Genomic DNA, 26037 nt, shown 5'->3' with positions numbered 1-26037 from the left:
TACTGTTGGGCAGTGATGGACACTCCCAGGCCTCAGCTCTGGAATTGCCAAAATCAAAGACTGACCATAGTTGCCATGTGATCACCTGCCACAGTACGCAGGGATGGGCAATGCTTTTCAAAGATGGGCAGGGCCTCTCGGAGCTGGACAAGGCCCACAGAAGCGCCCAATAGGAAATTATTGAAGTACTACACAGTCCATTGTGCAGAATGCTCCGGTGTTTATGGGGCTGGGCCTGTAGGTGTTGATTTGTTGGCGTTTTGCCTCTACAGATCATCTGCCCCACATATACTGTCCACCTCCGGATATCATGGGGAGTGAAGCAAAGTCTTCTTGTTTTGTGGGGGGCGTGGCGATGCAGAGCCAGAGAAGCTGAGAGGACTTGCTTAGGCATAGCTCCTATGATCCTGACTTAAATCCTGCCTTTATATCACCCGAAAGACCCACCTTGATAATACTGTGGACCCCCTGGGCTTCTGAGAACCTCTGGCTTCCGAGGAGGTGCGGCTCCTGTCAGGGTAGATCCCGGGAGACCCGGACGGGAAGCAGACCCTGCAAGGAGGCGACGGCCATTTTCTACTTCGTGCTCTGAAACGGAGACGCAGCCTGGAAGACTTCACCTCAGTTGCTGCGGGTTTTTTGTAGCACCGGACTGATAAAGGTACACAGGAGGGTACGCATGGTGTGAGCTCTGAGAATTGAGCCCCATGCTCCCTCATTGAAGTTATCTGGTGCCCGCCATTTTGATTACATTCACCGCTCTCATTACCTCTCCGTTGCTCGGGACTGGGGCTGCAGTCTCCGCGGCGGTTTGCTAACAGCACACTTCATTAGATCGCACGCCGGGGTCTGCTATAGGACCTTTATAATACGATCTCCCTGCCCAGAAGCTAAGGTCGTATTGGGTATTATACCCTGCTGATAAAACGACCTAACAGACTGTGCTGGTATCTCTGTACTTTCTCTTTCAGTTCCCCAATTCCCTGGAGCTGGGACGATGGATAACGCAGCGACTTGCTGACAGAGCAACATATTATAGCTGGAAATGATTTGCACAACAGACCATATAAGATTGGCTGTTCTGTCACACAATAGTAAATCAGGCAAACTGAGCTCCTGCTCTACAAGAGAGCTGATATAAATAGGGGCAAAGGAAAGGGACAATTTACTTTATCAGCTTGCGGTATCACATAAATCTTAACCATGAGCCGATCAAAGATTTCAGGAGCGGCTGAAAAGCTAAAAGAATTTGAAAGGCCCGACCCCTCTGATAATTCAAGATCCCACAGAAATACCCCATCAAATGCTAAAGCTGCAGACCGGCGTAAAAATCGCACTTCTAACGGCGGAAAGGGCGGGGATCAAGAAGACTTGACTCTAAGGCAGGCGTCTGAACAATTAATGCAAGCCTTATCTCTAACTAGAACATCCCTGACTGGGAAAATAGAGGAGGTACATTCGGATGTGGGGTGTCTTCGGCAGGATATGCAAGCCATGAGAGGGCACATCACGGAAGTTGAAACGAGAGTATCCAGCTTGGAGGTTACCCTTACGCCCATGGAAATTAAACTGACAAAGGTAGCTGGCTCCATAAATGCCTGGAGGCAGAAGGTGGCCGACCTGGAAAACAGATCTCGCCGGAATAATATCCAAATCGTTGGATTACCAGAACGTTCTGAAGGTCAACGACCGGAGCAATTTTTGAAAAATAACTTAGAGACACTCTGGGAGATGAGTTCTCTTCAACTTTTTTCTGTAGAAAGGGCCCCCCCCCCAGGCAGTCCACCACGTCCTTTTATGGCACATCTCCTAAACTGCAAAGACAGATCCTCCGCATGGCAAGGCAAAAAAGGCCTATTAAATTCAATAATGCCACAATATCAATTTTTCCAGATTTTTCTATGGAGCTACAGAAGCAACGGGCACAATTTATGGAGACCAAGAAGCAACTCAGAGAAAGAAATATCTTCTACTCCATGATCTACCCAGCTCGACTCCAAATTGTTTACGAGGGCTCTTCCATATTCTGTACAACCCCAGCGGTGGCCGTGGAATGGCTGCGGTCCCACACAAGAGCAAATGGAATGACACCCTGATCTGTCTGCTGCCACCCTTATATGGGTGCATAGGGGGAAAAAAAGGACTCCATTAATATTTGTAAAGATAATAATAATTTTTATTTCTATAGCGCCGACATATTCCGCAGCACTTTACATTTTAGAGGGGACTTGTACAGACAATAGACATTACAGCATAACAATAATCACATAGATCATAACAGATACCAAGAGGAATGAGGGCCCTGCTCGCAAGCTTACAATCTGAGGAAAAAGGTAGACACAAAAGGTGGGGGCTCTTTCTGCTAACGTCCAATGTAACATCAATACCGGACACTGTGTTCAGTGAGGGTACCCTCTTTTTGGGAATATGACCAGAGCTTGGGACTGTGCTCCTCTTTGAACTTTATTTTGTTTTTTTTCTTGTTCCAATATTGTTAATTGATGTTTATATAGATACTGCTCCCAAGATACTGATTATGCTGCCTGTAAAGGCCCTTTTACATTTAGCGATGCACCAGCGATCCGACCAGCGATCCCACCCGGTCAGGATCGCTGGTGCATCACTAAATGATCGCTAGTGAGCTTTCATACAGAAAGATCTCACAGCGATGCAGCAGTGACGCAGCGCACGATACTTACCATTCACACACAGCGATCCTGCGTCCTCCCGCCCGCCTCCACGCGTCGCTCGTCGTCACAGCAGGAAGTCTCAGCAGGAAGCGCCCGACGAGAAATGGAGCCGGACATTCTCGCGCGATCAGCGATGGACAGCGGGGGAGCCGGTCGCTGGTAAGTATCACACATAGCGATATCGCTAGCAATATCGCTATAACGTCACAAAACCAGTGACGTTTTAGCGATATTGCTAGCGATATCGCTTAGTGTAAAACCCCCTTAAGGTTCAGTCTGCGCGACACTGAATACCATATTAGGACAAGGGACCATGGGGTCTGAATTAATATGCATGACTTGTAATGTAAGAGGTCTTGGGTCTCCCTGAAAGAGAATTGAGGTTTTTTTTTCCCCACATTAAACGTCATCGTCCTCACATTGTGGCCATGGTTGAAACACACTTGACCAGAAATTTGTCTCGTTATGTGCAGAAACCATGTGTACAATGGTCCATACATGAATTCCACACCAGTTACTCTAGAGGGGTTTCTTTGTTAATACATAAGGACATTAGATGGAAGGTCAAGGAGACTCCGAAAGACCCCGAGGAACGCTTTGTTTTTGTGCACACGTTGATAGATTTGAAAGACTATGTCATAATGTGTGTCTATAACCCTCCCCCGGCCAATATATCAGTTGTTATAAAGGCTGTAAGCTTTGCCTTAAATTATCCGGATGCATTAGTTATGTGCAAGGGATATTTTAACCTTGTCATGGATAATTGTCTTGATAGACTTAAGGGGGTTTTACACTAAGCAATATCGCTAGCAATATCGCTAAAACGTCACTGGTTTTGTGACGTTATAGCGATATTGCTAGTGATATCGCTATGTGTGATACTTACCAGCGACCGGCTCCCCCGCTGGTCGCGCAAGAATGTCCGGCTCCATTTCTCGTCGTCTGCTTCCTGCTGGGCTTCCTGCTGTGACGTCCAGCGACGCGTGGAGGCGGGCGGGAGGACGCAGGATCGCTGTGTGTGAATGGTAAGTATCGTGCGCTGCGTCGCTGCTGCATCGCTGTGAGATCTTTCTGTATGAAAGCTCACTAGCGATCATTTAGCGATGCACCAACGATCCTGACCGGGTCGGATCGCTGGTTGGATCGCTGGTGCATCGCTAAATGTAAAAGGGCCTTTAGACTAGATGACGGAGTATCCGGGACGACCTAATCTCCATCTCTGCTATCAATGTTCATTGAGGGCAGTGGTTGGTTAGATTTGTGGAGGATACGTTATCCTGATGTGAGAGAATATACCTGCCACTTGTACTTGTCCTTTAGACGCACTCTATCCCGTATAGATTATATATTTGGTTCCAGCAACCTGGCAATGTGGGTGGGGGATGTGGAACATGGGAACAGGGGTAGCTCAGATCATAGCCCGATAATACTTATACTTAGATTTGGCCAAATGAGTCCTAATTTATTTTGAAAGTTGAACCCATTTTGGCTGCAAATGATAGGCCCCAATGACAGAATTCTAGACCAATTAGACTGCTTCATTTTGTCCCACCCTGAACCCCAGAATATTAACTTGTTTTGGGACGCCCTTAAAGCGTATCTAAGGGGATGTGTTGTGAATTCCCTTGCTCGGACTTCTGAGCCGGAGCTCCCTCTGGTGGTTACTGGGAGTAGTGGAGCTGGCCAGGTTGATGGAAGTTTGCCACCTGACGACGATAATTGGGAATCTGGGATTACTGGCTGGGAGCATATAATTGAGCAGGCTTCCCTTGGTGGTTGCTGGTGAATTCCTCCTTGCGCATTTGGAGTTTTTTTGTCTCCTGCCTGATCTGCATGGTTCAGTTAAGTGATTCTTTTGCTAATCCTTTGCATCTAATCTGGTTGTGCCGTTTTTTGCTCTCTGCTTTGTAGCTAGTGTTCAGCGTACTCCCTGCTGTTGGCAGCGCTGGGCCCCGCTCATGTGTTACAGATTGTGTCAGTTTGTTCAGTCCCCTGTTATGTTAGTATCTTTTGCTTTGCTTCCAGTTCATACCAAAGTGCTGATCTAGCGTGGGTGAGGTCGTGTGGCCTCAGGTTTTTTGTATATCAGATGTGTTGGATTTTTTTTTAGGGTTTTGTGCGTGATTGCAGACAGTATCTTTTCTGTCCTGTCCTGTCTAGACAGCTTGGGCCCCACCGTTTGCTCAGTCTGTTCTCTGCCTGTGTTTGTGTCTCATCTTTTCTCCCAGACAATATATGTTTGGGGGCTGTCCATTCCTTTGGGGATCTGCTCCGGGGCAGTTTAGATTTCACCTTTCTGGCTTTAGGCTTAGTTATTTCTCCAGCTGTGCCGAGGCGTCTAGGGCATCGTAGGAACGCTCCACGGCCCCAAACTCATTTACTCGCTCCAACATAGTGCAGTACTGATCCCTAAATCCTTTTTCTTAGGCCTAAATTCATTAATCTCATCCTTTATCTGGGGTAAGACTAGACCTAAACTCAAACTGTCTACCTTACAGAGGTCTAAACAGTTGGGCAGGGCGGCATTGCCGGATTTCTTTTTATATTACTTTGCTGGGCGTCAGAGCTCTGAGTTGATGGATGCCTAATAATTGTTTGCCTAACTCAGAGAGCCATCTGGCTCATGCTGCAGGAACTGATTACTTGTTGGGATTTTTAGAAGTAGACAAACCTAACGTCTCTGGATTATTACCCTTACTCCGGTTGGCAAGGTCAGTCTGGAGACAACTTAAACAAGTGGTTCGCTTTGATGACGTTATAGCTGAAATGCCATTATGGAATAATTCCTATTTCCCGATGCTATTAAACCACCTGTCCACTCAATTCTGGATCTCATATGTTTCGTCGATTAATGATTTATATGATCACAATGTCCTAATGTCCTTTGAACAAATACAAACTAAATACGGTGTCCCGTGGTCCCAATTTTTTCGAAACCTACATCTTAGATCAGCAATTCAATCACACTTACGTAACATAATTATGTCCCAAGCAATATCGTCCTTTCCTTTGATATTGATTCTCAAGTCACAAGGCCCCCAGGGTCTTATTTCTACCTTATATACTTATGTTGTCCGCCGGCTCTGACTCTGCTTTATCCGTCAGTAAGGGAGAGGTGGAGGTCTCTAGTTCCAGATATCCAAAATGAAGATTGGAAGGAGATCCTTGTTTCTCCAACTGGGGTGTCTCCATCAGCCAATAATAAAATGACTCATGTATATAGTGCACCAGTCATATCTGACCCCACTATGATGAGCCATGAAGGGACGGTGTATGACGAGTACCTTTTTGATTGGTCAGATGAATAAGATATTCCGCCCACTATTTTGGTTAGACACATCCCTTTATTAATCTATTGGTCCCTGTGGACTTGGGGTGGTAACAAACTCGGCCATAGTCAGCTATACGTCCTATCGGTATTCACTTAAGTAAATAGGATTTGGTAGAGGATTTTTGATTGGAGCGGTCCCAATATAAAGATGCTCCTGTTGGTGAGATGCCAACCCCCGGAAGAAGGCTGAACGCTAAAACATGCGTTGGGGCTGGCAGCATCACCCACAGGAGGTAAAGTTTACTTTTGCACTGCAAGTACTATTTTGTATAGGACCGGTGATTTTTCCGATATTGAATCTTGAGGTCTTGGGGACATCTTTTCATGACTAGTTGGCATTGGAAAGCAATTACTGCGTTTTTTGGATAGTGCAACCTTACTATTGGGAATGTGGGTGGTGGTGCCTCTTTTTGGGTCTCGCACTTTTTAACTTTTATGTGTTGTATGTCTTTTTTGCTACTTAATAAAGGTTGTCATATTTTTGTGAGTTTGGGTTCATATGTTTTTTTTCGGATACAGCATTACAGAAAGCTGTAGATAAGCCCCTGATGTCAGTGCCGGCAGTTCATAGTCGAAAAAAGGGGTGACTGATTCCCTTTAATAAAATTTGGGATGTATGGAATACATCTCACCTTACTATAACAACGCATAGATAGTGGTCTGTTATTAGCTAATAGCTGTAGTGAAAAATTTATTGACTTATACTTTATAGGTTTATAATGTCACCAGTGCTATGGAGGGTGTTTTGGCAGCATGGTAGGAGTAATAGTTTTTAGTATTATGTTAGATATGTTGGTTGTAATGTATCATTCTGGGTTATGTATAACCAAACATTTGTATAGATGAATAATGAGTTCTTGTAACTACTCCTAGATTATCCATAGGCCTCACAAGAGAGTGAGGACCTGTGAAATTGAGATCTGTACAAATAACTCAATATGCAGACTTGTTGTTTTTCTTCCTTTAGGCTATGTGCCCACATCGCGTTTTTCAAGCGATTTTTTTCCTGAGCAGAAACGCATACGCACCATTGGCACAACATGTGCGTTTTCTATTACAAATGCATGGAATGCTTTTTTTTAAGCATTTCCGCGGCAGAATCGCGCGTTTAAAAACGCTGCGGAAACGCTTAAAAAAACGCTACGTGGGCACACAGCCTTACAGATACTATGATGATCGTGTATACATTGTGGCTATTTACAAAATGTGTACATCTGTTTGTTGTTTAACCCCTTAACGACCGCCGATACGCCTTTTAACGGCGGTAATTAAGGGTACTAAAACCACAGCGCCGTTAATTCAAGGCGCTGTGATTTAAGTGAATAGCGCCCCCCAGTGTCGGATTTTCTCCGGGGTCTCGGCTGCCAGGGGTAGCCAAGACCCCAGAGAACATGAATCGGTCGGTTTTTACCGACCCCCGCTTTTGCAATCGCCGTTATTAACCCTATAACGGCGACCGCAAAAAAAAAAAAGCCGCGATTTTACATTTAATTTCTCTCTCTGATGTGATCGCACATCAGAGGAGAGAGAAATAGGGTCCCCGATCACCCCTCGGTACCTCTCCGTGGCCCTCCGTCCCCTCCCGATGGTCCCACGTCCCGCCGGCATCCTCCGATGGGCGCCGCCATCTTGAAAATGGCGGGCGCATGCGCAGTGCGCCCGCCGGGAATCTGCCGGCTCCGGCTGGCAGATTCCATTCATTATTTTGATCACTATGATAAACGATCATAGTGATCAAAATAAAAAAAATAGTACATAACCCCCCCCGTTTATCACTCTTTTATATAGGCCAATATAATGAAATAAAGAAAATATTTTTTTTTTCAGTTTTCCATTAGGGTTAGGGTTATGGTAGGGCTAGGGTTAGGCTAGGGTTAGGCTAGGGTTAGGGCTAGGGTTAGGGTTGGGCTAGGGTTAGGGTTGGGCTAGGGTTAGGGTTGGGCTAGGGTTAGGGTTGGGCTAGGGTTAGGGTTAGGGCTAGGGTTAGGGTTGTGCTAGGGCTAGGGCTGGGCTAGGGTTAGGGCTCGGGTCACGACTAGGGTTAGAATTAGGGTTAGGGCGAACTAGAATTAGGGTTAGAATTAGGATTAGGGTTGGGATTAGGGTTAGGGTTGGGATTAGGGTTAGGGGTGTGTTGGGGTTAGGGTTGGAGCAAGAATTGAGGGGTTTCCACTATTTGCCAACTTTGGGTGTCTAAAAATTGGGGTCTAAAAAAATCACTTTTGTGGAAATAAAAAAAGACTTTTTATTTTCACGGCTCTGAGTTTATAAACTTTTGTGAAGCGCTTGGGGTTCAAAGTGCTCACCACACATCTAGATAAGTTCCTTAATGGGTCTAGTTTCCAAAATGGGGTCACTTGTGGGGGGTTTCCACTGTTTAGGCCCATCAGGGGCTCTGCAAGCGCAACATGATGCCCGCAGACCATTCCATCAAAGTCTGCATTCCAAAATGGCACTCCTTCCCTTCCGAGCTCTCCCATGCGCCCAAACAGTGGTTCCCCCCCACATATGGGATATCGGCGTACTCAGGACAAATCGCATAACAACTGTGCGGGTATGATTTCTCCTGTTACCCTTGTAAAAATAAAAATTTGGGGGCGAAAAGATCATTTTTGTGGAAAAAAAATGGATTTTTTATTTTCACGGCTGTACGTTATAAACTTCTGTGAAGCACTTGAAGGTTCAAAGTGCTCACCACACATCTAGATAAGTTCCTTAATGGGTCTAGTTTCCAAAATGGGGTCACTTGTGGGGGGTTTCCACTGTTTAGGCCCATCAGGGGCTCTGCAAGCGCAACATGATGCCCGCAGACCATTCCATCAAAGTCTGCATTCCAAAATGGCACTCCTTCCCTTCCGAGCTCTCTCATGCGCCCAAACAGTGGTTCCCCCCCACATATGGGGTATCGGCGTACTCGGGACAAATCGCATAACAACTGTGCGGGTATGATTTCTCCTGTTACCCTTGTAAAAATAAAAATTTGGGGGCGAAAAGATCATTTTTGTGGAAAAAAATAGATTTCTTATTTTCACGGCTCTACGTTATAAACTTCTGTGAAGCCCTTGGGGGTTCAAAGTGCTCACCACACATCTAGATAAGTTCCTTAATGGGTCTAGTTTCCAAAATGGGGCCACTTGTTGGAGGTTTCAACTGTTTAGGCACATTAAGGGCTCTCCGAACGCAACATGGCATCCGATTTCAATTCCAGCCAATTCTGCGTTGAAAAAGTCAAACGGCGCTCCATTCCTTGCGAGCTCTGCCGTGTGCTGAAAAAGTGGTTTACCCCCACATATAGGGTATCGGCTTATTCAGGAGAAATTGTACAACAAATTTTGTGGCTGATTTTCTCTTTTAACACTTGTGAAAATAAAAAAAATTGGTTCTGAAGTAAATTTTTTGCAAAAAAAAGTTAAATGTTAATTTTTTCCTTCCACATTGCTTTAGTTCCTGTGAAGCACTTAAAGGGTTAATAAACTTCTTGAATGTGGTTTTGAGCACCTTGAGGGGTCTAGTGTTTGGAATGGTGCCACTTTTGGGTATTTTCTGTCATGTACACCCCTCAAAATGACTTTAAATATGATGTGGCCCTAAAAAAAAATGGTTTTGTAAATTTTGTTGTAAAAATGAGAAATCGCTAGTCAACTTTTAACCCTTATAACTTCCTAACAAAAAAAAATTTTGCTTCCAAAATTGTGCTGATGTAAAGTAGACATGTGGGAAATGTTATTTATTAAGAAATTTGTGTGACACATCTCTCTGATTTGAGGGCATAAAAATTTAAAGTTTTAAAATTGCAAAATTTTCAAAATTTTCGCCATATTTCCGTTTTTTTCATAAATAAACACAAGACTTATCGAAGAAATTTTACCACTAACATGAAGTACAATATGTCACGAAAAAACAATCTTAGAATCAGCGGGATCCATTAAAGCGTTCCAGAGTTATAACCTCATAAAGGGACAGTGGTCAGAATTGTAAAAATTGGCCTGGTCATTAAGCTGCAAACTGGCTCTGTCGCTAAGGGGTTAATAAACAAATTTAAAAAAAGAAAGTCTTCTTGTTTTGTGGTCTGGTTGATATGCGATTTACTTAACTCTCTTTTATACCCTCTGTTACAGATTTGCTATTAGGAAGATAATGCTTCTGGAATTCAGGTGAGTAGGAAATCTTTTGTTACGTGTTATTTAGCGTTAAGCTTTTTATCCTTCCTGACATGGTGATTATTATTTTTTTTTTATCTCATTCATTTTTTTCCTTCCCTTCATCCAAAAGCCATGTATGGAGAATGTGGCACTCACTAGCCCCTTAGTCTTCCTCCACTTAGAACCCCTCTCCTGCCAGGGGAATTCATGGCATATTTTGAGAAAGAGACTTCTGTGTAACAAGACATTCCAAAGTTTCTAATCACCACTTGTGTGTCTTTTTAATTGCAAGCAGATCAGTGGATTCCGGACTCTGAGAGTACCACCGATGGCTCAAATCACGAGATGTGCGCAGTTCCAGAGATAGGAGCTCACACAGAGGGGAGCATAGATGCAGTAGAAAGCCTCTGCTCAGTATTTTATCTGCATTCTTCCCCGTGTGAACTGTGTCCTTCTGTCTCGTAGCACACATCTTGTTTTTCTTTTGAGTGATCGATGGGGGGTCTCAGGACTCTGATCCCCACCAATCTGCATGCAATAATAATAATAATAATAAAAAAAAGTAAGAATAGTTTACTTTTTAAATGACCTGAAAAAAGTCTGGAAAAATTTTTATTAGACTCTGCTTTGATCTGTCCTTTTAGTTATTCTTTCTGGAAATGTTTTTAATAATTTGAGACCTTTTGTGTTATGATTCTTCTTGATTATTTCCAACCTAGCAGCACTTTTTGAGATTTGTATTCAACCTCCTACAAATTGGTTAAAGCACTAAAATCCACCAGAGACACTCCACGCTGTGGTCGATGTCAACTGTACCTATCCTGGTGGCACGCATGGCTGTTGCAGCATAATTAGATGTTGTTTTATTTGTTGCCATCTTATAATGCCATATGACGTCTCTGCCCTCCTCAGTCCACCGTGTGCTCACTTATTAGGCAATATTTGATAATAAACCTGAATATTGAAGAAAGCTAAAGTAAGGTTTTGTCTTTCTTAGAATATCTGTGTGCAGAATTATTAGGCCGCTTAATGAAAAACGTCAAATTTTCCATCTCAATTGTCTTTTTATTTTCGTTTGTTACAGTGAGAATAATAACCAAAGAACTTAATGTGCAAAAATATATTTCTGACATTTCACAAAAAATATCAGGTACCAATTTAGCTGCCCTTCTTTTCAGTAGCAGCCATAAGCTCCATCCATGGAGTATGTTAGTTTCTTAGGGTACCGTCACATTTAGCGATGCACCAGCGATCCTGACAACAATACGACCCGGTCAGGATCGCTGGTGCATCGCTAAATGGTCGCTAGTGAGCTGCCACACAGGCAGATCTCACCAGCGACGCAGCAGCGGTCGTTACTTACCTGTCAGACGTGGCTATGAAGACGTCCTCCTGCCCGCGTCCACTCGTCGCTCGTCGGCGCCAGCAGGAAGTGGCCGACGAGAAACGGTCCAGGACGTTCTCGCGCGATCAGCGATAACCAGCGGGAGAGCCGGTCGGAGGTAAGTATCACACATAGCGATATCGCTAGCAATATCGCTGCTACGGTACAAAATCGGTGACGCTTAAGCGATATCGCTAGCGATCTCACTTAGTGTGACGGGGCCTTTAATCTGTTGACGATCAACCTTTTGGGCAGCGCCAGCCACAAACTCTACACACTGATCAGAGAGGTGACTGTTTCCCGTCACCATGAATCTCCTATTTAAGAAGGGCCCACAAGTTCTCAATAGGGTTTAGGTCAGGTGTGGATGGGACCGTGTCATTATTGTTTCATCTTTATTGTCTGCTGAGCAGTGGAGACGTTGGTGCTGCGATGGATCATTGTCTTGCATAAAAATCATGGCTTCCTTGAAAGATGCAGACTTGTTCTTTACCACTGCTTGAAAGGTTCTTCTAAAACTGGCAGTAGGTTTGGGAGTTGATTTTGAGTCCATCTTCAACCCAAAAAGGTCCAACTATCTCCTCTTTAATAATCGCAGCCCATAGCAGTGCCCACCTCCACCCTGCTGGCGTCTGAGTAGCAGTGGATATGTATCTCTGTTACTGGTCCAGCCAGGACCAGTAACAGAGTCACTCTCATCTCGTCAGTCCATAAAGCCTTTGAATAGTCTGTCTTCAGATAATTTTCCTACTGTGTCTTGCTCATTGTGTTCGTATTTCAGCCTTCCTTATCTCAGCCATGTGTCTGAGCACTGAATACCTTGTACTTCTGTGCCTTGCTCAGTGGTGGTCGGGTTGAGCATCCTTACCTTGGCCATGTTTCTGAGCCCTTAACACCTTGTACTTCTGTGTCTTGTTCACTGGTGGTCGGGTTCAGCCTCCTTAACTAGGCCATGTCTCTGGACACCTTGTACTTCTAGTCCTCCAAGGATGTTTAACTTCTGGAATATGACAGAACTGGAGGATAATGGCTTCCTGGTCGCTTCACGTTTTGTTCTTCTCACATCTATGGCAGTCAATGTACGTCTTTATCAACACGTTTTTTGCGACCCTGATGACTATTTGTGACTAAACTTTTGATGGTTCTGTGATCTGGGGCCCAAGATGTTAGCATTTTCTGGAGTGCAGCATCCTTCTGTAAGACTTGTAACAAGGAGGATCATTAGGAAATGTATGGTGGCCACTTAGAATCATAGAATCGTAGAGTTGGAAGGGACCTCCTGGGCCATCTGGTTCAACCCCCTGCTCAAAGCAGGATTCGCTAAATCATCCCAGTCAGATGTCTGTCCAGCCTCTGTTTGAAGACTTCCATTGAAGGAGAACTCACCACTTCTCGTGGCAGCCTGTTCCACTCATTGATCACTCTGTCAAAAAATTTTTTCTAATATCTAATGTGTCTCCTCCCATTCAGTTTCATCCCATTGCTTCTAGTCTTTCCTTGTGCAAATGAGAATAAAGTTGATCCTTCTACAATGTGACAGCCCTTTAGATATTTGTAGACAGCTATTAAGTCTCCTCTCAGTCTTCTCTTTTGCAAACTAAACATTCCCAAATCCTGCAACCTTTCCTCATAAGACAGGGTTTGCAGACCGGTCACCATTCTGGTCGCTCTTTTCTGAACTTGCTCCAGTTTGTTGATGTCTTTTTTAAAATGTGGTGCCCAAAACTGGACACAATATTCCACATGAGGTCTGACCAAAGAGGAGTAGAGGGAAATAATGACTTCACGTGATCTAGACTGTATGCTTCTGTTAATACATCCTAGAATTGCATTTGCCTTTTTTGCTGCTGCATCACACTGTTGACTCATATTCAGTCTGTGATCTATTAGTATACCCAAGTCTTTTTCACATGTGCTGTCACTTAGCCCTATTCCTCCCATTCTGTATATGCTTTTTTCATTTTTATTGCCCAGATGTAGTACTTTGCATTTCTCCCTGTTAAAAACCATTCTGTTAGTTGCTGCCCACTTCTCCAGTTTATTTATATCTTTTTGAATCCTCTCTCTCTTCTCTAGTATTAGCTATCCCTCCTAGCTTTGTGTCATCTGCAAATTTAATCAGTTTACTCTCAATTCCTTCATCTAAATAAATCGTTGATAAAGATGTTGAACAATACAGGGCCCAGGACAGAGCCCTGTGGTACCCCACTTGAGACATTCTTCCAACTGGATGTGCAGCCATTTACGACCACTCTTTGGGTCCGATCACTAAGCCAGTTATGCAAACCTAACAGTTGCCTTGTCCATTCCATACTTAGTCATTTTTTTCAATAAGGATTGTATGAGAGACTTTGTCAAATGCTTTGCTGAAGTCAAGATATACTATATCTACAGCATTTCATTCATCTTACCTATTTTACCACTTTGCTTAGTTTGTCTGAAGCCCTAAATAATGTCATTTGTATTTACAACAGTCAATACTTGGAAAACTACTTGTGGATGAATTACTCACCCGACGTATCCAGTAAAGCTTACCTTATGTCCATCTGCTGTATGGTAAATGAGAAATTTCGGGAAAATGTCCCTGCATGGGAGGTAAGAGCTGTGAAGTCTTGACACTTCCTTTATTTAACAATAATATAACACATAATTATATTTTTCCTTTGTAATAGTGCTGGTAATTCCTTTTCATCATGTTATTAACTAGTGTTTTATTACAAAATAGCATAGCAAAGTGACAGGTAAAGGCCTAAACGACGGCTTATTATTTGTGAGACGTATGCTATTCTCTACTAGGTGTCATTCAGATGTCCGTGATTTTACATGTACGTGAAAAATAAAAAAAACGGATCAGATTTTTATCGCTGTTTGGGCAGTGTCAGTTTTTATCACCAGTAATTTTCTTTACAATTAATTTTTAAAACTTTTTTTAAAGTGTCTCATATACACTACAGTGTTCGAATTGGACCTCACCTGAATGACATCCCCGTGGTGTCTGTACTTTTCACAGACCCATAGATTTGAACGGATGATTTTGCTCTTGGAGTTAGATAAAAAACGGATGTTTCTCCATGATTCTTTTTAAGGATAGTGTGCCCCCCAAAAAAACAAAGCCATGTAAACAGCTGTGTACTCTATACTAGGACATGTTCTATCTGTGAAAATCACAGAAGGACCTCGTACGTTTCATGGATGGATAAATGAGGCCTTAGGACATTGAGTCTGTCAGGTTGAAAATACAGTTCAGTCTGCAAGCAGCAGTTTATAAATCAGGACGAACTGAGCAGATTCCTATGTAGTTTTGTTAGAAAAAGTTCCATTATAGCCTGTCACTTATTCATTGAAATCCCTGCTCATTCCAAGCTCATCAGTCCAGTGGGCGGTGCTAATCAGAGATCGATAGCCTGCCCTGTGGGGGCGTGCCTGCAGGCATAACTGATGAGCACAGTTAGGAGAGATTTCATTACACACCTACTTATTCAGTTTGTACCTATGCATAATTTTGCTTTAAGAGATTAAAGGGCTTGTCTAGTGAAAACAAGTTATGATAGGTGTTAATTTGTTGATTAGTTGGCGTCCAACAGCTGGGACCCTCCGTTATCCCTCTTAAGACTGGAGTGGCAGTGTGCTTGCTTCACCGCTGATCCATCCATGACCTATTGGTGCTGCACTCGGCTTTTCCTGGCAGCTCCATAGTGAATAGATTAGCGGTTGGTCATCCTATCTAATATTTTTTTTCTGTAACGGGTATAAAAGATCCTCGTTCTTCCGATTGGTTCGAGTCCCATCAGTCAGATCTCCACTAATCAGTAAGTTGTCACCTATACTGTGGATAGATGTCAGAATGTTTTCACCAGACACCCCCTTTACAATATAGCACAGATTATATGTTTTATAATGTGTGGTTTACATTTGTACTACTGCAGTACTTGTAGTATTGACAGATGTTATCTTGTGTTTATAAATGTACTTTGCTTTGTCTGAAAACTGTTATCTCTAATTTTCAGACTTTCAAAAAGAAACCAGAGCATTTCCCCTCATTTTTCAAGTGTATTCTAGAGGCGTCTGTGGCCGAAGAGTCCGAGAACGACTTCTCATTACACGAGCGCACAATTTTACTTCTGTTCTTAGATCACTGTTTCAACAGTCTGGTAAGTGTCTGAATTTATGTTGGGATTTGCAGCTCCTCTCTTTTCTGTCTGTTGGTGCATTGTTGGGATGTGCTCTCTCATGTCAGGTCTGGCATCGGGATGTGCAGCACCTCTCTCTTCTGTCTGGTCTGGCATGGTTCGAATGTGCAGCTCCTCTCTCTTCTGTCTGGTCTGGCATCGTTAGAATGTGCAGCTGCTTTCTTTTCTTTCTGGTCTGGCATCGTTGAGATGTGCAGCGCCTCTCTCTTCTCTCTGGTCTGGCATTGTTGGGATGTGCAGCGCGTTTCTCTGCGGTCTGGTATCGTTGGGATATGCAGCTCGTCTTTATTCTGTCTGGTGTGGCATCGTTGGGATGTGCAGCTCCTTTCTCTTCTCTCTGGTCTAGCATGGTTAGATTGTGCAGCACCTCTCTTCACTCTGTTCTGGCATTGTTGGGATATGTAGCTCCTCTCTCTTCTGTCTGGAATGGCATCGTTGGGATGTGCAGCCCCTCTCTCTTCTGTCTGGTCTGGCATTGTTGGGATGTGCAGCTCCTCTCTCTTCTGTTTGGTCTGGTATCATCTGGATGTGTAGCTCCTTTTCTCTCTGGTCTGGCATTGTTGGGATATGCAGCCCCTCTTCTGTCTGGTTTGGCATTGTTGGGACGTGTAGCTCCTCTTCTCTCTGGTCTGGCATCGTTGGGATGTGCAGCTCCTCTCTTTTTTTTCTGGTCTGGCATCATTGGGATGTGCAGCTCCTCTCTTCTCTCTGGTCTGGCATCATTGGGATGTGCAGCTCCTCTTTCTTCTGCCTGGTCTGGCATTGTAATTATTAAAGTGATAGCACAACTGGAGAATGGTGCACAAGTAGGTTCCAAAACCATACAAACTTGTGTAGAAAACTTGGCACACAATAATTGCTGAGGTGTAGAAGTTAAATGTGATCCAAGAGGGTAAATACATACAATAACCAAACGTTTCAATCATCTAGACCTTCCTCAATGTACTACAATCAAAGCAGAAAATAAAGTATATACAATATATTCAAGAGATTGGGTCAAAGGGGGGAGAAATAAGTAATGTCCAGAGAGCATACGCTTCATCATTGGTCAAAATAAACAACAATGCTAGACAATAGTGTAAAATGAAACGAACAGTATAGGCAGCCAAGGACAAGAGCTAATCTATGGCGACGGAGCTCGGAGGAGAGGTGGGGGAAGGGAGGTAAAAATAGATGGGAGATAAACCTCCCCGAATGATAATTAGAAGTGTTGTGGGGATCTCCCCCCGCAAGCGTCAAAAACCTTGTGTGGGTGGAATATGATGACAATGATAGAGTGATAAACAAGTGCCTGGTGAAGGTCATTTCATAGATATGGGAGAGACGGACGGGTAAGCACATACCAGTATGTATGGTAGACCTGGCTTAAAGTAATACCAGGTAAATGTGACTGAAAAGACCGGTAGAGTAAAAAGTATAGAATACCACTGAGTGGACCTAATAACCGTGGCCAGTGATGCAATGTTGAACCAAACACCCAGTCTTAGTGTGGTATCTGGGATATGCAAGACGCGGTGTCCACCACTAGTCAGGCTAGTGCACGTGGCCCCTGTCGCCCCATATATAGTGCTTGGAGCGGCATTCAGCCTTTGATGTGCCGCGGAGCCAGAAGTGACATACCGGACGTGACGTTGTGCGTTCCAGTGACCGGTAGTATAGGATCTTGCGTTCCACTTAACCGAAAGAGAGCATTGCGTTCCACTAAGTATACTCTATGCGTTCCACAGGCAGGAAGCGGAACTGCGGTATCCTGGCATCGTTGGGATGTGCAGCTCCTCTCTCTCATGTCTGGTGTGGCATCAGATGAGAGGGAATGCTGCTGCATGCCATAACTAATGTTTTAGGTATGATATATGACCAGGGATTGCAATCCCTTTTGAAAAAGAAAGGTGAAAAGTACCCTGCCATTATGGCCATTCATATGAATATCAGACCATGACTGCCATGTGCCCTAATAAGAAGTGAATGTTGATCGCCCCATGCTTTAAGGTTCACTTGACCGACCTCATGTGGCAGGATTTATAGGGTGATAACAGGTTACTATCTGTAGTGAATTATGGAAACTATAGCAGAAGATGAAGTGCACCCTCCATTTTTTTGACAAATCCCATCTGTCATTGTTGGACACTATATTTTCTGATAACCTGATCTGTTTTCAGGAAGTTGATTTAATCCGTGGCCAGATCCAGCAGCTGATTTCCCTGCCTATGTGGATCTGCCTGCAGCCTGTAAGTATAGGCACGCTCATTTCTACACCATTTTTTGCATGGGCTTTATGTGTAATGATGCAGTTGTTAACTTGCTAATGTTCACTGGCAACTTCTTACATTTATAGGCTCGGCTGGAGCAGGAATTGAAGAAAACTCCAAAGTTGAAAAGGTTTTGGAATCTCATTAAGAAAACTGATGCTAAAATGGACGAAAAGGCTCGTGAAGTGTACGTAGCTATATCAGTAGGTCATGGAGACCAGCAATTTACAATGTGCTTGTTCAGGCTGGGGATGTTCTTTTTCGTGTTGACAAGTGATGAGCCAATGTGCTTGTATGAAGTGTTATCTGAGCATGCTCGTGTGCTAACTGAGTGTCTTCGACGTGCTCGAAAAATATGTTCAAGTCCCTGCAGCTGCGTTTCGACAGCTGCTACACATGCAGGGATTACCTGGTTGTTAGACAATCCCTGCATGTGTTGTGGCTGACGAACAGCCGCGAGACATGCAGCAGCGGGGACTCAAACATATTTTTCAAGCACGCAGAAGACAAACGGTTAGTACCCAAGCATGATACACCTTATCCCAGCACGTTCGCTCATCACTAGAGTTGACGTCTCTCATGAGCTTCGTAAATGGAGTGTTGCTGTGGTCTGTGTGTGTAATGGCGGTGCTGCTCATGTACAGTGCTATACATGTGAAAGTTCACTGCATATTTTTCTCACAATGTTCCTTTTGCCATCAACTATATAGAGCCACCCAGGAAAGAAAATTTCTAAGGAACCTGATACAGAAGTTCTTATCTGTTCTTCAGTCAATCCCAGCGACAGGTATGACTGCGGCTATTGTGTATAGCATCGATATCTCTCTGAAGACCAATGGGTTTGGCTCACAGAGCACTTCTTAGCCTGTAGTGGGTGTACTCTCTTCCTAGCAGAAAGCAGGACTACATCTGTAGGTTTGAAGCCTCCTGAATGTTGAAAAGTTTTATTTTCATCCATGGGTGGCAAGAAACAGTCTGACCATACAGCGTCTACAATTTTTTTTTTTCATAAAATAAAGACCCATCTAAGTTGCTGATCAGTACGGATTAAATTCTAGTATCTTATAGAGATTGTAGCTCATTCAGAGTTCATTCATATGCTGCTGCCTGACACCAGATCTCTCCTTATTCTTTAGGTCCCGTCTCTGTGGAGAAAATACATTACTGCGAACGTTTCATAGAGCTGATGATTGACCTGGAGGTAAAGTGGAAAGAGATTATGATCTTATAGAATGTTACTTATGTGTGTGTGGTCTTAAAATTCAGCGCGGTCTCACAGAAGACCTTAGTGAGAAAAGTAGTTCATGATAGTGTAGTTAGGGGGCTGAACTGGTTAGAGGGAACCTGTCATCCAAAAAATAGTATTTGCTGGTAGTCGTAGCGCCATTTCCTGTCGTAAACACATGTGGGGCCGTCTAACCGGAAGTTCGGCTGCTGGGAGAAAATGAAGTTATATTTTCCCTATAGCTGATCACGTTCAGACAAGTGTGTGACGGTGTTGCTGTGACCTGTGCATAGTGATCCAACATTAATCCCCCACTCTGCTTCTTGAGTAGCATTTTGCTCAGCACACAGTGTACAAATGGAGTAGGATGTCCATGAAGGAGCAGATTGGGTGACTGCTCACAGCTCTGCTGACATCCAGTTAGATGGCTACATGTGTTTTTAAGATGTTAATTGGCTATTTACAAAGTTTTTGGCCAACTTTTTCAGCATTTGTCTTCCCAACTACGGTATCAGATAGTGACCAACCTGGTCGTGGCTGCAGATAGAAAAGGCTTGAGTGCTATCCTCCTCTGTGCAGAGAATGCCGTTGATTGCCTGAATTGGTCACTGTACGTTCGTCACCCTTCAGCACTTTGTCTTCCAGAGCCCACTCCTCTAGGCTTTGAGGGGTCTTAACACTTCCCCGTCGACCATGATAAGACTGTTTTAGGGCCCATACTCACTTAGACTCGCTCGATTCTCGTATGAGTCTCTTGCATGAAAATCTTGCACTACCGCCGGCTCTCGGACCGGAGTGTGTGGCTGCATAGATATACATGTAGCCGCACGCTCCGGTCCAAGTGCCGGCGGCAGTGCCAGGTTTTCATGCGAGAGACTCACACGAGAATCGTGCGTGTCTCTCGCAAGTGAGTATGAGATCATATGCTCACTCCCCACTTTGTACTATCCTGAATCGCACATATTACGGCTTTCCCCGTACCCATTTCTATGTGTCGTAGGTGTTGGAATACTGGCTGGCGCTGACTTCCCGTTCTCTCTAGACCACATTCAGCTCTCTTCGGCTTGCTTAGTGACATATTAAGACTATGTGCACACGCTGCGGATTCACCAGCGGATTTTTCCGGGCGGATCTGCAGGTAAAACCGCAGGTAAATTGACCTGGAGATTGGCCAGCGTTTTTCCCCTGTGGTTTGACACCTGGACAATGGAATAGGTGGCAAACCGCAGCGGAATCCGCAGAAAGAATTGACATGTCAATTCTTTCTGCGGATTTAAAACCGCAGCTTTTTCGCAGTGAAAAAAACTCAGCATGTGATTGTAAATCCCATAGACTTACATGGTACTATACACTGTCTATAGAACTTTTGCGGATCCGCAGAGGCCAAAACCGCATGCCCTTAGACTTGGAGATGTCCAGAGAGGCCTAGACATCCCTTAGGTGCTGTATGAGCTGGCCCAACCTCCCTGTCTGCAGCTTTTCCCACCACCACTTTTTCAACTTCATAAAAGAAAGCTGGACTTTACTCACTAGAAGTAGAGGAGATATTAAGTGTAAGCCTTAAACCACTAATTTTATTCCCCCCAGGCTCTACTTCCCACCCGTCGCTGGTTTAATACAGTGCTGGATGACTCCCACCTTGTGGTCCACTGCTACTTATCCAACCTCTCCAAGAGCGAGCAAGAAGGACATTTATTTTCTCAGGTATCTTGTGCTTTAAAAAAGAAAACCACATGTCTTTTTTTTATTTCCTTTTTAAACTTGCTTTAATATTTGTTTTAATACTCATCTGAACAGCTACTGGACATGTTGAAGTTTTACACTGGCTTCGAAATCAATGACCAAACAGGAAACGCTCTCACTGAAAACGAGATGACGACAATTCACTATGACCGTATCACCTCACTACAGGTAGGTGTAAATTGTGTAAGTGTAAACATTCTACTTCATCTGAGAGTAGCATAATATGGAGCAAGAGATCCCTATTCCAGGGATGTGTCACTTACTAGGCTATGTGCTGTAGTTTCAATACAATCAGTATTCTAGCAGCAGGAGACTATCATGGAATAAAATAATCTCTACAAGACTATAGGTCTGAAACACAAAAAGAAAGCACAGAATAACAAATGTGCAAAAATACCCTGCAGTAAAAAATATGACAATAGACAGCAAGTGCTGGTAAAAAGATGACAGCAAATACAGGGTATTTAGTCGATACTTTTTTTTTGCAAAAAAGTGTATACCAAGCCACTCCACCTCGTCAAGGTAACCCTTAATGGAGCAGTCCCTTTCTAATGTATTTAAAACCTGAACATATGAACAGTGTCTAAATGAACAGGATTGAGACAGGCGCTTCCTAGTATGGGCACGTTTAATCCATTTTTTTCCTTGCTTTTGCATAGTTTGACAGACCCCACCCCTCTCTTGTGTGACATGCACATAAAGAGCCGTCTTACACCACGTGCCCATACTAGGAAGCGCCTGTCTCAATCCTGTTCATTTAGACACTGTTCATATGTTCAGGTTTTAAATACATTAGATAGGGACTGCTCCATTAAGGGTTAGGCTAGTAGTTTCACACTAGCGCTCTTGAGCGCAGCGACGGCCTGCGCACGGCCGCCGCTAAGCCCCGCACCCTTGCGCCTCCGCCGGTAGCTCCGCCTACCGGCGCATGACGCTGCATGCGTCCCCTATGTTTATCACTGGGGGCGCAGGCCGTGCGCAGTATGCGTTTGGCGGCGCATGCGTCCTTTTGATGGTGCGCCGACCTGCGCCAAACGCAACCTGCTGCAGTTTGGTTGCGCTCGGCGCACCGTCAAAAAGGCGCATGTGCCGCCAAACGCATACTGCGCACGGCCTGCGCCCCCAGTGATAAAGATAAGGGACGCAGGACGCATGCAGTGTCATTCGCCGGTAGGCGGAGCTACCGGCGGAGGCGCGGCAGGGGCGGGGCTTAGCGGCGGCCGTGCGCAGGCCGTCGCTGCGCTCAAAAGCGCTAGTGTGAAACTAGCCTTACCTTGACGAGGTGGAGTGACTTGGTATACACTTCTTTGCAAAAAGACGTATCGACTAAATACCCTGTATTTGTTGTCATCTTTTTACCAGCACTTGCTGTTTATTGTCATATTTTTTACTGCAGGGTATTTTTGCACATTTGTTATTCTGTGCTTTCTTTTTGTGTTTTTAATCCATTTTTATGACTATAGGTCTGTTACAATCATAGCGCACAGAAGCCATCCATGTGCTATCTGCTGCACATTGTTAGCATTGCCATGGCTAGGAAAAGCTTTGCAATTTTATTTCCTTTTCCCTTGCATATGAGAAAATCATTTATGAAAAACTGATGGTAAAATATGACACAACACTGACTAAGCACTGCTGAAAATCCGATCGAAAACCGTGTTGAAGATTACTCCTTTTTTCCCCACAAACTGCACTTGAAAAAACATGGTTAGGATCTTTAAAGTGGAGCTTTCTTCAGAAAAGGCCTATTGTTTAAATCAGGTTTTTGTATTACGTGTATATTTAAAAGAATTTTGGTTCCTCTGAACGACTTTATTAGACACTTTATTGCAAACAATAGGGTTGGGATCTTCTTCAGTTGTTTCCACGTCACGAATTGTCACACATTTGTCCACACAGAGAGCCGCCTTCGCCCACTTCCCAGAGCTGTACAGTTTTGCTCTCTCCAATGTGGCAGCTGTGGACACTCGGGAATCCCTTGTGAAGTGCTTTGGAGCACTCGGGTAAGTGAGCACAAGCTTCACATTGGGCTTTTCCTTTCTATGTATCAGCTACTGATTTGACTTTTCTTTTTTTTTTTCTCTATTACAGTGTGTAATACAGCTCTGTGTCCCTGCTGCTGCGACACTTGATAGTATTTACCTCAGATGCTGCAGATCTTTTTAATAAAAAAAAATCATGAAAATGTTTAAAGGAATTGTCCGGTCATATGCTATTGATGACCTACACTAAAGGCGCAGTCAGACAGCCATGATTAGGAGCATACAGTACAGACTGGCCAGCGGCTCAATTGTCATAAGTGTGACCGCTTCATGTGTTTCTATGCAGCTGCCACGCTCCAATCACAGTCAAATTTATACAGCTGCCCCCTTAGGATTGTAAACTTTGAACAGAGTTGCACTGCAGAGATCTGTAACAATCTGATACTGATGACCAATATCATATGGCCGGACAACCCCTTTAGGCTGTGTGCCCACGTTGCGTTTTTCTCCTACGCCTCATTGGGGGACACAGAGACAGTGGGTGTTATGCTGCTGGCCACTAGGAGGACACTAAGTAAACCAGAAAAAAGTTAGCTCCTCCCCTGCAGTATACACCCTCTCGCTGGATGAGATATCTCCAGTTCTTTGCTTAGTGTCTGTAGGAGGCACTTGGGTCTGGTTTCAGACCCCACCGCTTTTATTTTATTTTTGGATTTTCTGTAAGTTTTTTTTTTTTTAATGGAGTGAAGGGGGCGACGATTCCTTTCTACGGCCTGCTCTCCCCCGAACCAACAACAGGCAAGTACGTGGAGTAACCCTTCACGTACACTTTCCTGCGACGAATGGGGCTGATTCCTCTGACGATGGTTCTTTTACAGTCGGTACTCCACGGATACGAGGGCTAGTGCAAAAGGAACGAAGCACAGGCGTGCATGGAGAAGGACTTGAGCAGCGCTTTCCGATGCCCTGAATCAGCCCCACAGCTCTCCATTCCCCTACCACAGGGTGGATCGATTGAGCAGTACCCCTTTAAGACCTCCTCCAGCTCTGCTGCATCGCCCGGAGGATGAGACCCTGCAGCTGCAAGAACGCGGAGCGCGACCTGCCTGAGCACAGGAGTGGAGGTATGGGGTCGGGTCCTTGCCCCCGGGAGAAGCGCTGACTTGGCGTCAGCGGCGCCCCATCGCGGCCCCCCCGCGCTCGGGTAGGCCAGAAATTTAGCTCCTGGCTTTTCCGGTTTACTAGGCCGCAATTTATATGGCGCCGCCCCTGACGCCTACCACGGGTAGGCCAAAAATTTAGTCCCCAGCTTTTCCAGCCTACTAGGCCGCAATTTGACTAGTGTCGCCTGCGCTAATGTCGCCGCCCCCTCCTCTTGGAGCCTCTCACCTCTTACGAGATGCACAATTCTAATCTCGGGGGCCATGTCCTTTTCCATGCACAGCGGCCGTTAACCCCTTCAGGAGCGCTAGGCCTGCTCTGGACAGCCGGATACTGGGTGACACCACAGGACCTCCGCTATTCCTCCCAGGGGACACAGCACAGGACCGTGGGTAAGCTGCATCTGTCCTCAGATTAAAGCTTAACCCCTTCCCGGCACATTCCCTGCAGCTGCAGACAGACTCTGCCGTTAACCCTTTCAGGAGCGCTATGCCTCAATCTAAGGAAGCTAAACGGGCGGTTAATAAGCACACTACGTTTTTGTACCGTGTACACCTTTTGCAAGTCTGCATTACCCAGTGGACAGACTAATCCGTTATACACGGACTGTGACCCCGCCTGCGCCCCGACCTGCGTTCCAACGCCACTCGCCGCGCTGCTGACTGGCCTCCTGCGCTTAGTACCCCTGAGGGGGCCGCGTCCCTCTCTGTCGGTGAAGTCTCTGACCCAGGCTATATTCTCCCTTTGGGAGGACTCTTTAAGTCAGAACCACCAGCAGGGGCCATCTTCGTTCAAGGGATGGTCAGGTCTCTGGAAAGCTGACCCATGATGCGTCCCTCAGTCACGTTCGCACCTTAGCATCGGCGCCTCCTGTCTCTCGCTCGCCTTATTCTGATGTTCACAGCGAGCACGACATTGAATTCGAATCTGACTCTTCAGCCCCTCAGAATCCCCCATCTGATCAGGAGTCGCTTGATTCTCTTATAGAATCAGTCAACAGGATTCTGAAGTTGGATGAGGAAAATATCCCCGCTCCAGCACACGCTATCTCATTTAAGGAAACCAAGCGTGTGCGTAGGTTGTTTACCAGCCGTCCAGAAACATAGGGGACCGGCCACATAAATGGTTCTCAGGGCAACAGTCTACTCGGACTAAATACCCTATTGATAGAGACCTAATGAAGGATTGGTTACAGTCCCCTCCGGTGGACCCTCCTGTATCTCGTCTTGCTTCTAAAACGCTCCTAACTGTTTCTGAGGGTTCCTCAGTCAGAAACTCCTCCGATCGTCAAATTGACTATCTTGCCTTCTTTCGCGGCAAGTTGGGTCTCTAAGGCAATGGCCGCTTGGGCAGAAGCGTTCATTACTTCCCTCCAGGGCACCATTCTTCCTCTGGAGGCAACCACTGTCACCAGGCAGATAATTCACGCAGCGGACTTTGTAGTAGACGCTTCTGGTGATACCGCCAACTGCGCGGCACAAACTGCCGCTAATGCGACCTCCATTACAAAAACCCTATGGCTCCGCGGCTGGCGGGCGGATGCCACATCTAAAAGAGCATTGTCTTCTCTCCCCTTTCAAACGGGTTGTCCTTTTGAAGAGAAACTGGACCAGCTCTTTTCTGATACTACCGGAGGGAAAAGTAAATTCCTTCCTCAACACAAGGGCTGTTCGGCCGTTTCGCAACCAACAGCCGACGCGTCTTCGATCTTCTCGCAACAATTCCGGTTGGTCCTCCTCTACCTTGTCTTCCAGATCAGGTCGGTCCCCGCTAGGAGACAGAGGCTCCCAGGTCTCATACAGACCTAACCGCTCTTGGAAACCCAGGTCAAGGGCTTCTGGATCTAAGGGAGCCAGATCTCATAGATCTATCCAATGACTTGTTGCAGTTTCAGGCAGACACCGACAAAGTTGGCGGCCACCTACTTCCTTCAGCCACAC

General features: G+C 45.0%; 1 protein-coding gene across 1 annotated transcript in view; it reads left to right on the top strand.

Annotated features, from left to right (window-relative positions):
* AQR (aquarius intron-binding spliceosomal factor) overlaps positions 1-26037 on the top strand; it is a 183795-nt gene that overhangs the window by 14993 nt on the left and 142765 nt on the right. The window contains exons 4-13 of the mRNA XM_073577867.1: positions 10140-10175; positions 14022-14142; positions 15555-15698; positions 17897-17965; positions 18073-18173; positions 18697-18773; positions 19123-19187; positions 20799-20915; positions 21009-21122; positions 22854-22957. Of these exons, the coding sequence (XP_073433968.1) occupies positions 10140-10175; positions 14022-14142; positions 15555-15698; positions 17897-17965; positions 18073-18173; positions 18697-18773; positions 19123-19187; positions 20799-20915; positions 21009-21122; positions 22854-22957 (948 nt within the window). The remainder of the gene's footprint in view (positions 1-10139; positions 10176-14021; positions 14143-15554; positions 15699-17896; positions 17966-18072; positions 18174-18696; positions 18774-19122; positions 19188-20798; positions 20916-21008; positions 21123-22853; positions 22958-26037) is intronic.

Source organism: Dendrobates tinctorius, unplaced genomic scaffold, assembly GCF_039654945.1.
Source record: "Dendrobates tinctorius isolate UK_male_01 unplaced genomic scaffold, ASM3965494v1 ptg000057l, whole genome shotgun sequence".
Classification (NCBI taxonomy): Eukaryota; Metazoa; Chordata; class Amphibia; order Anura; family Dendrobatidae; genus Dendrobates; species Dendrobates tinctorius.
This window is presented reverse-complemented; position numbering and strand designations above follow the sequence as displayed.